The sequence below is a fragment of the Nannospalax galili genome, unplaced genomic scaffold (assembly GCF_000622305.1).
Source record: "Nannospalax galili isolate Female #2095 unplaced genomic scaffold, S.galili_v1.0 scaffold558, whole genome shotgun sequence".
Classification (NCBI taxonomy): Eukaryota; Metazoa; Chordata; class Mammalia; order Rodentia; family Spalacidae; genus Nannospalax; species Nannospalax galili.
In genome coordinates this window covers 728524-743743 of record NW_008340850.1, presented here as the reverse complement: position 1 = coordinate 743743, position 15220 = coordinate 728524, and the positions used below count along the sequence as shown (strand labels likewise).

Sequence of the window (15220 nt, the reverse complement as noted above, 5' to 3'; positions counted from 1 at the left end):
AGTATTCTTTCACATCTGTTTTGTCCCACATATTTTCAAATGGAGATGATATCTCAGTTTGATCCCTGTTTAGGAACCTGAACATTATTTGAACATGTGCCTAGAATGTTCCTGTAACCAATACCTTTGGATTCTTGCTTAAGACTCGATGTCTGGGAAAAAACAAATGAGTTCAGTGCATCTCATTCAGGGTTTCATAATGTAATGCTTAATGCTGTCACCTCCACTTACATCATCTGTGGCATAAAACAATGTTTTAGTATCTCTGAACCTCAGCCTTTTCATCTGAATGCATTATGGCTTTAGACCACTGTATTTTGTAACAAGGATACTGATTGTTCTGTGTGATTTTAATGTGTATTTTGTAAAATTATGGGAAAGTGAGCTGAGGAGATAGCCTAGTCAGTAGAGTGCTTGCCTCAGTGGATTGTGTGCCTCACAAACACGAGGACCTTAGTTTGATCCCAAAATCCACATTAAAAAGAAGCTGGGCATGGTGTCATGTGTTTGTCATCCAAGCACTGGGAAGGTGGGAAGGTGTGGAAGGCATATCCCTGTTTCTTTCTGGATATCAGGTGTATATTGAGTTTCAGGCCAGTGTCAGCGTTTCTCAAATATAAAAGAAAGTGGAGAGTGCCTGGGAGTGACAGCAGAACTAGACTGCTGGTTTCCACATGTGCACAAACACTTACAAGTGCACCTATATACACATGAGCGTTCACACATAAATGTAAACACACATGTATAAACACAAAATTAGGGAAAATTTCAATAGTTGAGGCATTAAAAGCCCTAGATTTAATGTTAATAATATTCTGGTAAAATGCCCTTTGATGTTAAGTTTTCTAGTTTCTGTATGAGGACATTTTATTTTTGTCTTTGTCTATTTGCTTATGTTTGTAGACAAATGACTGTTAGTTTTACTTCTGATTTCCAGAGCCTTTGCATTACCTTGTCCTGTAAGAATCCATGAAAAAATAAGATCCTATGTAAAAACTGAATGGATGTATCCTACATTGACTTCAATACACTTGGTGCTTTCCTGGTTGTAATTTCTTCTCTTTTGGGGAATGTTCCACAGAGTTAGAGACAAGACAAAACAGCTATATGTGTGTCTACATAATTTACATATCAGACCTATAGTTCCATTGAAATGTATAAATCATTCACAGCCTATGGTATTTTCATGGTTGTAAAAAGAGATGAAGCATTAGAAGCATCAGATTAACCTTAGCCTTGGGTGAGACGCAGATCAGACACTACATTGCTCTAAGCTTCATCTACCCTTAAATTACATTGACTAATAAAAACACTAATGCCTTAATGATAGATTAATTTATTTTAAAAGAAACCACAGACAAAATATGCATTACTTGTTAAACAGATTTCTTTTCACACATTTATTGGAGATATATGTTACTCTGCTTTTTCTATTTATAAAAAGTAAAAGAACAATAAAGAGAAGGGGGCAGGAAAGAATCAAGCTGCAGGCTAAGATACATTACAAAGCTTTTCGTAATTTCAGGTCCATTGCCGTTTGCAGACAATGCACCACTATAAACTTGTTGTTTCCATAAAAAGGAATGCTTAAATAAAAAAATACATCAATCGGGAGCTGAAGAGATGGCTTAGTGGTTATGAGCACTGGCTGCTTTTGCACAGGACCCAGGTTTGATTCCCAGCACCCACATGGTAGATGACAACCATCCATATCACCAATTCCAGGAGAATCTGATGCCTTCTTATGACCTCTGCAGGCATTGTACCACATGGGTGCACTTTCATTCAGGCAGGCAATACACACATACACATAAAATAAAAATAATATTTTAAAAGTATATTGGTCAGTGCTGATGGAGCTAGAGACTTTCAACTGTCATCCATGTCTTGTCCTGGGTTTAACCTGTTACAGAGTTTGAAATCACCAGGAAAAAAATTCACCAGACCCAATTCAATTTGTTTTTTAATTTGCATTTGTTATTTTTATTTTAAGTGTATGTGTGTATTGCCTGCATGTAGGTAAGTGCACCTGTGTTGTGTAATGCCCACGGAGGACAGAAAAGGCCATCAGATCCCCTGGAAGTGAAGTTACAGACAGTTGTTAGCTGCCTTGTGGGTGCTGAGATTCAAACCCGGGCCCTTCTGCTAGAACTACCAGTGTTCTTAACCACTGAGCCACCTCTCCAGCCCCCCAGTTCAAATTTTAATTTGTCAAATTTATTATGGCTGTAGCTGTCCATGGCACCTTAGTCAGATTCAGGACCCACGGCCCTGAGGGACAGTGAAACTAGCTTATAAAGGTGAAAACTACAAATACCATAAGAATTTCATCACACATGATAGTGCCAGGTGTTCCTGAGTAGGGTCGGGACAGCCCAAGTTAGCACATAAGCAAACTATGGAAGCCAAAACAAGCCTTTGTTAGTTCTTCTCTTAACGGGTCTATAGAGGCCTTGACAGTAAGGAACTTTCTGATTACTATTGTTATTTAGACTTCTTGGCTAGACAAGAAGCACAGCTGCACTGTCTGGGAGGTGACCAAGGTCAGCTACTCCAAAGAAAGCACTCTTCTAAAGGAAGCAACTAAGTTCAAACTTGACCTTGAAGCTGGCTGTTTTTCTAGCTTCTGAGGTTTAAAGTAGCTTTGTACAAAATGAAGAAAATGAAGTTACTTTGGCTATTACAATTTGGGGACTCCTTTTGGAGCCATTACATACCTACCTTTTCTATCAATAAGAGTACAGAGAAGAAATAGAGCAAGTTAGTTATTCAGGACTTAATTATATGTGATCTCCAATCCCAGGACATGGTGGCCTCTACTGGAGCCTAAGGAAACATTATTCCCCATGAAGGATGCAATTTTTTGTTGCATTATTATAAAATAATTGCTACTGGACAAACGGTTGTGGTATTTGATGGCAAATCTCAAGAATAAAAAGACATACATCACAATGACTGAATTTTCATTATGAAAACAAATGTAGGTTATAAATTATAAAATTGAGTATGTATCATGAAACATTCTCCATCAACACCTTATGCAGTATTATCTTCTTTTTGACATGGAGATGTATATGGATTTTGGAAATACTGTCATAATAAAATTACAAGTCAAAAGATGTCTCTCCTTCAGATAATGCTGTGCATTAGGTAAAGCATTTGAATTCAATGCATTCATTAATTGAGATTTAAGAGTTGCTTGCAAACAACACAAAACACTACCGTTCATGAGGAAAAGGTGTATATTACTTATATGACATGTAGATGATTTTAAGGTAGGTTTAGTAACTTTATGACTTGCAATGCAATACTGACAGGAAACTATTGTCTAGCAATTTTGTCCCAGATAAAACCTTCCTTCCACTTTAGAGGGAAGCTGGATAAACAACAATGCTCTACAGAAACATAGTCAACAGGATCTCTAAAGGGAGGTAAAGAACAGAATGCTCAGTAAGGAGGTAAACAGCCTGATATTTTTAGGGTGTTCAATCCTGCAAGGAAGTTTGCTAAACTCAGGAAGTAAACACTTCAATAGATTCAGGAAGTCCATGAAATTGTCAAGGTTCACTAGGCCACTCCATCCCTAAGCTTCTGTAAGCCCTGAGAGACACTCAGGCCAGCCAAGGTGCTGGAAAGATGAAGACCAGCAGAGCTGCCTGGAAGAAGCAGAGATGAACTGAGCTGCCTGGAAGAGGCTGAGACCTGAAAAAGGCAATGTCTGACCTGGTGAGCTGCCTTAAGGCTATGAAGTGAGTTTTAGGTATCCTTTATCTTGAGTAGGGGTGGGCTTTTGGTGATGCAGCTGTCTTTGAGTAATTTCTATTCTTGTAAGTAAACCCTCACTCATATTGCTGTAACAAACATCAATAAGGCTTGTTGATTCACCAAGCTGGATTTTGGTGGTATCCTTACTTTGGTTTACTGATGGTCTTGTGTCTGGGGTGGGTAGATGTTTGTTCATGTCTCCCCTGGAAACTGTCACACAACAGAAACATATGTGAGAAAATATGCTCAGCACCCACGTGGTGGCCAGCAACAGTCTATCACACCAGTTCCAGAGGACACCTGTTAAATTTGATGGCTAACTGTGCAGAAGAATAGAATCACAAAGAGATTCCAAGAACTGAAACTTTCTGTGTATTTATTCAGGTCTCTATAAAGTGCCTATGGCCATAACATTCTGAATGTGTGTGATCTTGACAGACCTCAGCAAAATATACTTGATATGTAAATGTATAAAGTGGGTATTATTAATAGTTGTAATAATAAATATTTATAGAACATTTTCTAAATGCCAAGAAACAGTTTAAGACAGTGGTTATGAACTTTAATGAAAGAAAGAAATACAAAAACTTTAAAGGTATTACTATTATTTAATTGTTTTTTTGTGGTGTGAGGAGAGAGACCAAATATTTAAATATTGGAGCAGGTGAATATATTGTTATACCAGGTTAAAATATCTAAATGATTTCAAAAGTTTTTGCTGAAATTTCCATGCTACAATCATTTATGTAATATTTTATTTTCATTTTTGATATGATGAAATTACTGTTTTGTGTTTATAAGCCACCCTATACATTTACTCTTTTCCTTTTCAATGAATTAAATCAGCTGAGGTCAGTGTTTTAGATCAGATGAATTGAGAGCTTCAGTCCCTGTATCAGGAAGCCTGGAGAAAAGTCAATTCAGGCATCATGGAGATTGAGAGACTGTAACCTTGGAGCTAATTATTCCCTCCACTTTAAATAAGAGGGTTTGTTATCAGAAACAGTGCTAAGCACTGTCACCATTCCATTACAGAATATTGAATCAACACAATGATGGGTAAAACCAGGAAAAATCACCACTCAGAAGGACTCCAACAAAAGCAAGGTTTATTTGGGAAGTCGCTTGGGGTGACTTTCAAACTCCAGGATTAAGGAAAGACCACAAGTTTACAGGCTGCTGGCTAGAGGCTTTTATAGGGGGATAGGGAATGCAGAAGGTGGGGAAAATGATTCAAAATACTTTCAGCAGATGCGGGGTCTATACATTGTCAAACCTATCAGGGGGAAGCAGTTTGTGCTGAGACAGCTCTTGCAGCAGTTGGGTCCTGGGTGCAGAGGCCTGTTTATCTTCTAAATTTATCTGGGGAAACAGGTTATGTTGAAACGGTCTCCTCATTGTTTGAACAGCAGCTGCTGACTCAATTCCTGTTTGGGGGGGGGGTCCCAGGGCCTGTCCTGTGATGCTTTAATGTACTGGGGTAGGGATGCCTGCAGACCTGGACTGTGATACACAGTAAGGAGCCATTTTCTCACTAGATATTTATGAGGCTGATAGACCTGAATAAATAAATTTTCAGCTTTTTAAATTTACTTTTATTGTTAGTGTACTTTGCTCATAACTGCCTCCAAGTTAAATAGCAATCCAAATAAAATTCTTATCATTTAATCTTTTTGATCAACAGCAGGTGCAGTGCTCTCTAATGCTATATTTCCACTCTGACATGATGGAAAATGTCCAGTTAATTATCTATATTTCTCAAATTTTGATGTCTCCCAAAGCCAATAATCAAAGAAGTATGTTTAATACTGTCAAATGATAATTAGTATTTGACCAAGCAATTGATGAAATACAGGATGAAAATAGACAAGTTCAAGAATGGTAGATGTTAAGAATATAGACAGGAGCATAACAGTATGTTTCCTTTAAGAAATAACTTAAATTTTGTGTCAAATTTTGCAATTTCAGTTATTATATGATCTTCTACAAAGGATTTTATACCACCGTCTTAGACTACAATAGGTGTATTTGTCTGCTGCTTAATTCCATTTAGAAATTACCATAAATTCTTTTCTTAAATATGGAATAATCTTTCTCACCCTCATATATTTTTCTGAACAGATTAAACTGTGTTTTACTATGAACATAAATTTATTACCCATAAAGTTCTTGGCCTTCTAGTCTTTTCCAATTGAGTGACTTGCAGAAAGGGGCATAATGCTGAAACTTTTCTAATAATGGTAAGTATTGATGAAGGTGTATATTTCAGTTCTTAATTCTCCTTGTAAAAATATGTATCATGTGGTGTCCATGCTCGTAGACAGATTAAGGCATGATGACTGTTCTTTTGAGAACAGATTCACTGCATACTGTGTTCAGTGATAGATGAACTGTTTAGCAAGATCCAATCTCCTAAAAACAAACAAAACAGAACAAAACAAAACATCACACAACAACACATTCTGAATATTTAAAAAACTGCCTCAGAGACAAACTCCAACAGAGAGAGAGAGAGAGAGAGAGAGAGAGAGAGAGGGAAAGTGTTTGGCTATGTTTGAAAACACTTGTGAACCCAGTGTTCACTAATCTGAGGCAAGAAAATTACTAGAACCATGGCTTCAAGAATATCCAGGTTCATGTAGAGATAGCCAATATAAAAATAGCATATAAACAATTTTTCATATCATGTATATATAAGTATATATGCTAGTGTACATGTGTATCACTCTACTTATCTATTGAAGAACTGGTCACCGTACCTACAAAATGATATTATTGATTTTTTTTTGTTTGGATCTTCTGTATTTTGAAGGTGTCCTAGAAATACAGAATCACAAAATCTTACGCTTGTCTCAGAATTCTACCTCATGGGATTCTCTGAGGACCCAGAACTTCAGCCGATCCTCTTTGGACTGTTCCTGTCCATGTACTTGGTGTCTGTGCTTGGGAACCTGCTCATCATCCTGGCTGTCATCTCTGATTCCCACCTCCACACCCCCATGTATTTCTTCCTCTCTAGCTTGTCCTGGGCTGATATGGGTTTAATCTCCACTACGGTTCCAAATTTGATTGTGAGCATCCAAATCCACAGCAGAGTCATCTCTTATGTGGGCTGTCTCACTCAGATGTCACTTTTTATCACTTTTGGATGTATGGATGCCATGCTTCTGACTGTGATGGCCTATGACAGATTTGTGGCCATTTGCCATCCCTTGAATTATCATGTCATCATGAACCCTCATCTTTGTGTCACTTTACTTCTGGTGTCTTTTTTACTTAGCTTTGTGGAAACCCAGCTACATCTTTTGGTTGCATTACAGATGACCAATTTCAAGGATGCTGAAATTGCTAGCTTCTTCTGTGACCCTTCTCAGGTCCTTAATCTTTCTTGTTATGACACCTTCACAAAGAGTATAGTTCAATATTTAGTTAGTATCGTGTATGGTATGTTTCCCATGTCAGGGATCCTTTTTTCTTACTACAAAATTGTGTCCTCCATTTTGAGCATGCCATCCTCAAATGGGCGGTCTAAAGCCTTCTCCACCTGTGGGTCTCACCTCTCAGTGATTTTCTTATTTTGGGGAACAGCTATTGGCGTATATACTGGATCAGTTCTTTCAGAGTCTTCCAGAAACAGCGCTGTGTCCTCACTGATGTACTGTGTAGTCACCCCTGTGCTGAATCCCTTCATCTACAGCCTGAGGAACAGAGATATTAAAAGTGCCCTGAGAATGTTCTACAATAGAATAATTTAACCTCAAAATGTATGTCATCCACTTCTAACATAAGAACAGGAACAAGGAAAATAGAAATGAAGCACAGAGGTAAAGGGAAAGAAAGAGCCTGAGAAAGAGTGAGAGAATAATAGTAGGAAACATGTTAACAAGGGGGAAGTGGGGAAAATGGAGGTATTCAACTGAGAAAGAAGAGGGAAAGACATACAAGGAACCATGGTGGTAAAAGGGGAAAAGGAACTCATGAGAGAGGGAATAATAGGAATAACAGATAATCAAGGGGAAATGGGGGAAATGAGCATACTTAAACTGGGGAAGGGGGGGGAGGTTAGACAGGGAGAGAGAGTGAGAGGAGGGCTAACTAAAGCTTGGGTGATGTAAAAAAACAGAAATAACTAAAGCTTAGATGATGTAAGAAAACCGTGCTTGATTGTATTAACTCAACCCCCTCCTGAAAAAATACACATACAATATCTGTACATGAGTGTACGTGTATACCTGAAGACTATATAAGAATACAGTACCAGAGAGGGTATTCCAAGAGACTTCCCAAGTAACACAGGCTATTCCCACGACCCTTAATTACCTCCCAGAACTTGAAGGTAAGACCTTATTGCTGAAGGCATTAAATACTTCGGACACAGGACTTGGAGCAATGGAGCTGGAACTGACCTGGAAGCCACTGCCCTGAAGTCTAACTCTCATAGTTCTAGAGGATACTATGAAAGCTTCTAAGGGAGAAAAATCAATCAAAGGTCCAATCCCAGCTTCTAAGCCTAATAATCACTATAATGACTGACACAATACCTGCAGTGATGCGGTAATGGCATTTTTATCTAGGGGGTAATCAAGAGCTATTTAATTGGACTTAAAGCTCTCTCAGTGGGAGGGAATTCATAGGGCAGCACTGTAATCATAGCCAAACACACATAGCTGAAGACGTAATAGATCATAGAGAAAACCCCATCTCTGTTATAGCTCTAGACAAATGAACTTTCTTACTGTATATTAAATATGGATCCTTATATTTACAGACAAGTATACCATGTACTACACTCATCAAAGAAGCTTTTTTTGCAACAGATGAAGACTATTACAGAGTTCCACAACTGGTCACACACAGAGAATATATGTCTGAGAGAGGCCCAGGTCTAAGTGACACATCGACAGTGGAACCTCTATACCTAAAGCTCATGGAACATATCAAAGAATACTAATATACCCTTCAAATCTCAACAGTGAAGCTTCCTCCTACAACAAACTGTGATGCACACAGATGGCCACAACTGACTAAGTTTTAGAGAACAGGAGATTCAAGAGTGTGTGTCTCTAAATAAGACTCTTACAATTAAACCTTACTTACCACGGCTCAGGAACCATTGTGGAAGAGGGAACAAAAACATTGTAAGAACCAGGTTTGGTGGATAAAAATAAGGAAACAGAAACATTCAGGCCACTGGAATCTTGTTCATATGAACTTGCAACAATGATGACAGCATGCACAAGACCTATGCCAACCCAATTAAACAAAATTCCAGCATAGCACGAGGGAAATTCGCAGCTGGCTCCAAAATTAGCCAAATAACTATTGGTAAATGATTACTGCTGGATGAATTGGAGTAGTTCTTCTTTGAGGGAATGATTCTAGGTAAGCTGACTAGGCTCCAATGAATGAACTCGTGCAGAGGGGACATCTGAGTACAAATTCTTGACTTAACATATATGTCAGAATGCCTGAAATCCAGTGGGGGAGTATGGGAGGATACAGATTGGATAAGATCTATTATATGAAATGCACATAAACTCAATAAAAATATTTAAAAAGAAAAAGTAATAAAAATTAATATGCATTTCTATAATAAATTCCTATTTGTTCACATGAAGTATTAATGCAAGGCTTTAATATTTTTAACTTTTACAAAAACTTTGCTGAGAATTTCATATATGCATATAAGGTGTTTTGATCAAATCCATGCCCACTACCTCCCTTCCAACACTTCCCATATCTCCCCATCACTTTTTTCTTTTTCTCTTTTTCTTTCATTATTTATTTTTATGGAGCTTGTGGGTACTCTAACATTCCCCCCTCTGAAGAGGTAACCCTAAAATGTTTTAGGATTAGATACAAGCACCCAAATATTTTTGACACTTTTCACCTTTGGAACAGAATATGTTGCTAACAGTACCAAGGATATTTTAACTTTTAGCCAAGAAACTGTCTACATATCTTTGGGATCTTTTTACCCTAACTGCCTAGCCAATTCCTACTTCCTTTTCTTATCACGCCATACTCTGAAGGGGTTACCCAAATTGCCAACAGGGAATAGGGCCTCAGACCACTCTGGCTTCTTCCATGCTGAACAGGGACAGAAGTGAGGGAAACGGAGTACCCCTTCAGTTGGTCTATCTAAAAGACTCCCAAACTGCATAATTCTTATCTCTAGGGGGAAAAGAAAGTCCTTGGATTGTGACTAAGATATATGGAGAAGAAGTAAAGGCAAGAGTAATTAGCATTACAAGTTCTAGGTAGGAAACTAGAAAAAAGTCAGAACAGGGCCATTTTCAAATGTTCATATGAGAGTCCATTGGAATTTCTTGACAAGGGCTTCCAGAAGCATCCCTCTATTGCGTTCCTCCTCATTTATCTTTTGTCTTCCAAGGCTGGCCTCTACAGTGATAGATTCAGGATTTGCTTTCAAGTATTTTGATAGCTGTTGGAGTAGTTAGAATCAGTGTCAGTTCCCTCTCAAAGGCTTCTAAATAAGGGGAAAAACAAATTTATCCATCATTTCTGAACAGTAGTTGGTTGTCTTCCTTAGCTACAGGTGGGCATTACAGTATTGGAGACCAAGATCTGAAGTCTTACATCTGAGCAGCACTTTCTTGTTAAGAACAAAGTCATCAATGAGAATTAATTGTCTAAATAATTTTTTATAGAGACTTAAGCCTAATGTCTGGGAAGTGTATTCTCTTAACTCTTTAAAAAGTACACTGATGACTTTACTCTTTGGTTATACTTTCCTATTGGGTGTTTAAGACCATACAGGTGGCCCAAGTAAATCAATTTATTTTTACACTTAAGGTCATTTGTGGATCTGTTCCTCAGGGGTCACATGGACTTGGGAGGATCTCCTGGCTCCTTCGTTTTACCAGTTCTATCTATGTGAAGATAAGTCAAAGGTCCTGTTTGACCATGTCTGGCTTCACTTGGAAGCATGAATGAGATGTTTCATCTAAGTTGACCCTCCTCTTTGTAGACTGAAAACTGGTTCAAGTCCATCTAGTGGGGTCTCCATGTCCTCCCTAAACAAGAGGACAGGTGACTCACCACATTTACAGGACATTTTGAAAAATGTTCCATAGTCCCCTGGAACTTGGTCGACCTTGCAGGGCAAGGGGTAAAAACTGTCCTTTAAGTCCCTCTGACCACATTGGTATAGGCCTTGAGGTATTCCTGATATTTCAGGAATGGATAATATATCATCTTGACCTGGATACCCTAGGTCCTTTGTTTAAATCAAAACTTCATGTCAGGATGTAAAGATAGACTTAATGATGGGAACAGGTGGTTGCTGGAACAATATACTTCTTCCTATTCCCAATGTGGGCACATTGAATAAATCTTGGAAACTTTTGACTACTACTTGTTTGCTTAAGTGGCCAATTGCTGAAAAATTGTCAAGCTTTGTTTTTAAGGGTTGCCAGAACTCAAGATATGACTCTAACGCCTATAATGTAACTAAGTCCTAAAATGTCAGTGATTCACCCATTAAACTCCAGTGAAGCTATTTCCATGGTCTCTCATTGGTGTCCTATATGGAATGAATTCACTTAGAAATGTGAAATAAGCATTAACTTTTCATTAAATCCAGGGGTATAAAAGAAACAGCATGAGATTTGGAACAATTGGGAGCAACATCACGGGCTCTAATATGGGTAGTAAGATACACAATGTTAATACTGATACCAGCTGATATCAGAGTTTGGAGGGTGTATTAGTCAGGGTTCTCCAAAGAAACAGAACCAATAGAATGGATATATATGTATATAGATTTATCAGCTGAGCCCACAGGATAGAGTCTGAGTAGTCCAACAATGGCTGCACCACACTGGAGAGGCTGAGAATTCATAGGCACTGAGTCCACAAGGCTGGCTGTCTCAGTAGTCTCAATCTGGCACTTAAGGTCTGACAAATTCCAAAAGATAAGATAGTCTTCAGTTTACAGCAGCAAGACAAACTCACCAGTGAGAGAGAAGGCAAGCATCAAGAAGCCTGGCATTCTCCTCTGCCTTAGTCTTTTATACAGGGTGCCATCAGAAGGTAACAATCACATTTACGGTGTGTCTTCCAGCTCCAGATGATTCAATCAAGTAGATCTCTTTCATTTCAGTTAATCCCAGATCCAGTCAAGTTGACACCCAGGATTAGCCATCACAAGTCCACCCCTTGTCAATTTGACACCCAATAGATCTCTCTATTTCATGCTTAATTTTGAAATGAAAACAATATTGAGGTCATAATTTCACCTAACATGATATAACCATCCCATCATACAATGACCAATGCATTATATATCTTAGAGTAGGTGATAAGGTCTTCAAGTCATGCTTAGTCCTTTAGTGTCTCATAACCCAATATAATCATATAGGTTCACAACACAACCACTTAACACTTATTTCAATTACACATTCAAAAAAGAATAACCCATGTATCTGCTTAACATATGTGTATACATGCACAAGCCTATTCTTAACCAAATAGGACAAAAATATTCATGTCAATTACAATCCATGCTTCTGCAACTGGTCACATGGCCTAAGTTGGTGTTTATACCTACCTTCCTCTACAACTCATTCTGTATTTCCTCCACCATCAGCAAGCACCTCTGCAGGTCTTGGCTCTTTCCCTGGAGGAGTGACCCATACTTTCATCCCTGAAGGGTCTGGGCCATTTGTTGTCCCATTTGGATTGGGTTGTTGCAGTTTCCTATTGACCTTAATCACAAGACATGGTAACACCAAAAGTCACCCTAAGGAATCTCCTGCCTTCCAGATATAATCTTCATTACCTCCATTGTGGAGAATGAGTCCAATTTCCACCCGGTAGTCTGGGTCAATCACCCCTCCTAATACTGTTATTCCTTTCTTAGCCTGCTGACCTAAGGGCATCAAAAGCCCAGTATCCAGGGGGAAGTCTTAGCTTCCAGTTCAACAGAAAGTTTGTTGTCTCTCCTGGCAGAAGCACTCCCTCCTCTGGAACCAAAACATCTAAGCCAGCAGAGTGCAAAGTCAAGGGTACAGGAAGCAAAAATTTTCATAGTGGGTCACCAGGGGTGATAGTGAGTGGAATCATTCCCACTTCCACCCCTTGATTCCTTGACCTGTGAATCCTCGCTATAGGAGAAACTGTACCATGTATTGGATGCTGATTCAAAGCATACATTGCCTTCTGGAGGACCCTGCCCTAGCCCTCCAGGATATTGCCATCTAATTGGCACTGTAACTGTGCCTTTAAGAAACCATTCCATCCTTCTATCAAACCAGCTGCTTCAGGATGGCGGGGAACATGGTAAGACCAGTGGATTCCATGACCCAGGGCCCACTGTCACACTTCTTTGGCTGTGAAGTGAGTTCCCTGGTCAGAAGCGATGCTGTGTGGAATAACATGATGGTGGATAAGGCATTCTATAACTCCCTGGATAGTAGTTTTGGCAGAAGCATTATGTGCAGGAAAAGAAAATCCATAACCAGAATAAGTGTTTACTCCTGTAAGGAAAAAACTCTGTCCCCTCCAAGATGGAAATGGTTCAATGTACTCAACCTGCCACCAGGTTTCAGGCTGGACACCATGGAGTACAGTGCCATATCAGACGCTCAGTGTTGGTCTCTGCTGTTGGCAGGTCTGGCACTCAGCAGCAGCTTTAGCCAGGTCAGCTTTCATGATTGGGAGTCCATGCTGTTGAGCCCATGCATAATCTCCAACTCTGGCACCATGGCCACTTTGTTCATGGGCCCATTGAACAATGACAGGGATTGCTTAAGAAAGAGGCTGACAATCTGCAGAGCGGGTTATCCAATGTAGGTGATTATTGAACTCATCTTCTGCTGAAGCCACTTTTTATGAGCATTTACATGAGACACAAGTATGTTCACATCCTTTGCCCATTTGGAGAGATCTATCCACATACTTCTTCCCCAAATGTCTTTCTTGCCAAGTTTCCAATCATTGTCTTTCCAAGTCCCTGAACATCCAGCCAAACCATTGGCTACAGCCCATGAATCAGTATATAATCACACTTCCGGCCATTTCTCCTTCCAAGCAAAATGCACGACCATGTGCACTGCCCAAAGTTCTGCCCACTGTGAAGACTTTCCTTCCCCAGTGTCCTTCAGGGTTGTTCCAGAAATTGGCTGTAATGCCTCAGCTGTCCACTTATTAGTGGTGCTTGCATAGTGTACAGAACCATCTGTAAACAAAGCCCTAGTCTTCTCTTCCTCAGTCAATTGATCATAGGGCACACTGCATGAAGCCATAGGTGCATGCTTGAGAAGAGGAGGCATCGTAACAGGAGTAGGAACCATAGGCATTTGGGCAATTTCTTCATGTAATTTGCTTGTGCCCTCTGGGCCTGCTTGAGCCCAATCACATATATACCACTTAAACTTGATAATGGATTGTTGCTGTGCATGGCCTACTTTATGGTTTGGGGGTCAGATAACACCCAGCTCATGATAGGCAACTCAGGTCACATGGTGATTTGGTGGCCCACTGTCAAACGTTCAGTTTCCACTAAGGCCCAATAGCATGCTAAGAGCTATCTCTCAAAGGGAGAATAGTTGTCCTCAGGTGAAGGCAAAGCCTCACTCCAGAATCCCAATGGCCTCTGATGTGATTCCCCTATGGGGGCCTGCCAGAGACCCAAACAGCATCTTTATCTGCCACTGATACCTCAAGCACCATCGGGCCTGCTGGATCATGTGGTTCAAGGGGCAAAGCAGCTTGTACAGCAGCCTGGACCTGTTGAAGGGCCCTTTCCTGTTCCAGGCCCCACTCAAAGGTAGCTCCCTTTTGAGTCACTTGATATATGGGTCCTAATAACACACCCAGATGAGGAATGTGCTGCCTCCAGAATCCAAACAGGCCCACCAAGCATTGTGCTTCTTTCTTGGTGGAGGGAGGAGCCAAATGCAACAACTTATTCTTCACCTTTGAAGGAATGTCTCTGCATGCTCCACACCACGGAACTCCTAGAAATTTCACTGAGGTAAAAGGCCCTTGAGTTTTGGTTGGATTTATTTCCCATCCTCTCATGTGCATATGTTTTACCAACAAGTCCAGACTTTCTGCTACCTCCTGCTCACTGGATCCAGTCAGCATAACATCATCAATATAGTGGACCAGTGTGATATTTTGTGGAAGAGTCAGGTGATCAAGATCCCTTTGAACCAAGTTATGGCACAGTGCTGGAGAGTTAATCTACCCTTGAGGCGGGACAGTAAAGGTATACTGTTGGCCTTTCCAGCTGAAATCAAATTGCTTCTGGTGGTCCTTATGAACTGGAATCAAGAAGAAAGCATTTTCCAAATCAATAGCTGCATACCAGGTACCAGGAGACATATTAATCTGCTCAAGTAAGGAAACCACATCTGGTACAGCAGCTGCAAATGGAGTCACTACTTGATTAAGTTTTTGATAGTCAACTGTCATTCTCCATGACCCA

General features: G+C 39.8%; 1 protein-coding gene across 1 annotated transcript; it reads left to right on the top strand.

Annotated features, from left to right (window-relative positions):
• Positions 1-6584: 6584 nt before the first annotated feature.
• Positions 6585-7520, top strand: LOC103736360 (olfactory receptor 7E24-like). The gene has a single exon (XM_017798876.1). The coding sequence runs from the start codon at positions 6633-6635 to the stop codon at positions 7518-7520; it is 888 nt and encodes a 295-aa protein (XP_017654365.1). The 5' UTR covers positions 6585-6632.
• Positions 7521-15220: the final 7700 nt, after the last annotated feature.

What these genes read in the sequence shown, in the direction of transcription:
- LOC103736360 (XM_017798876.1), top strand. Translation starts at nt 6,633, where the DNA reads ATGGGATTCTCTGAGGACCCAGAACTTCAGCCGATCCTCTTTGGACTG.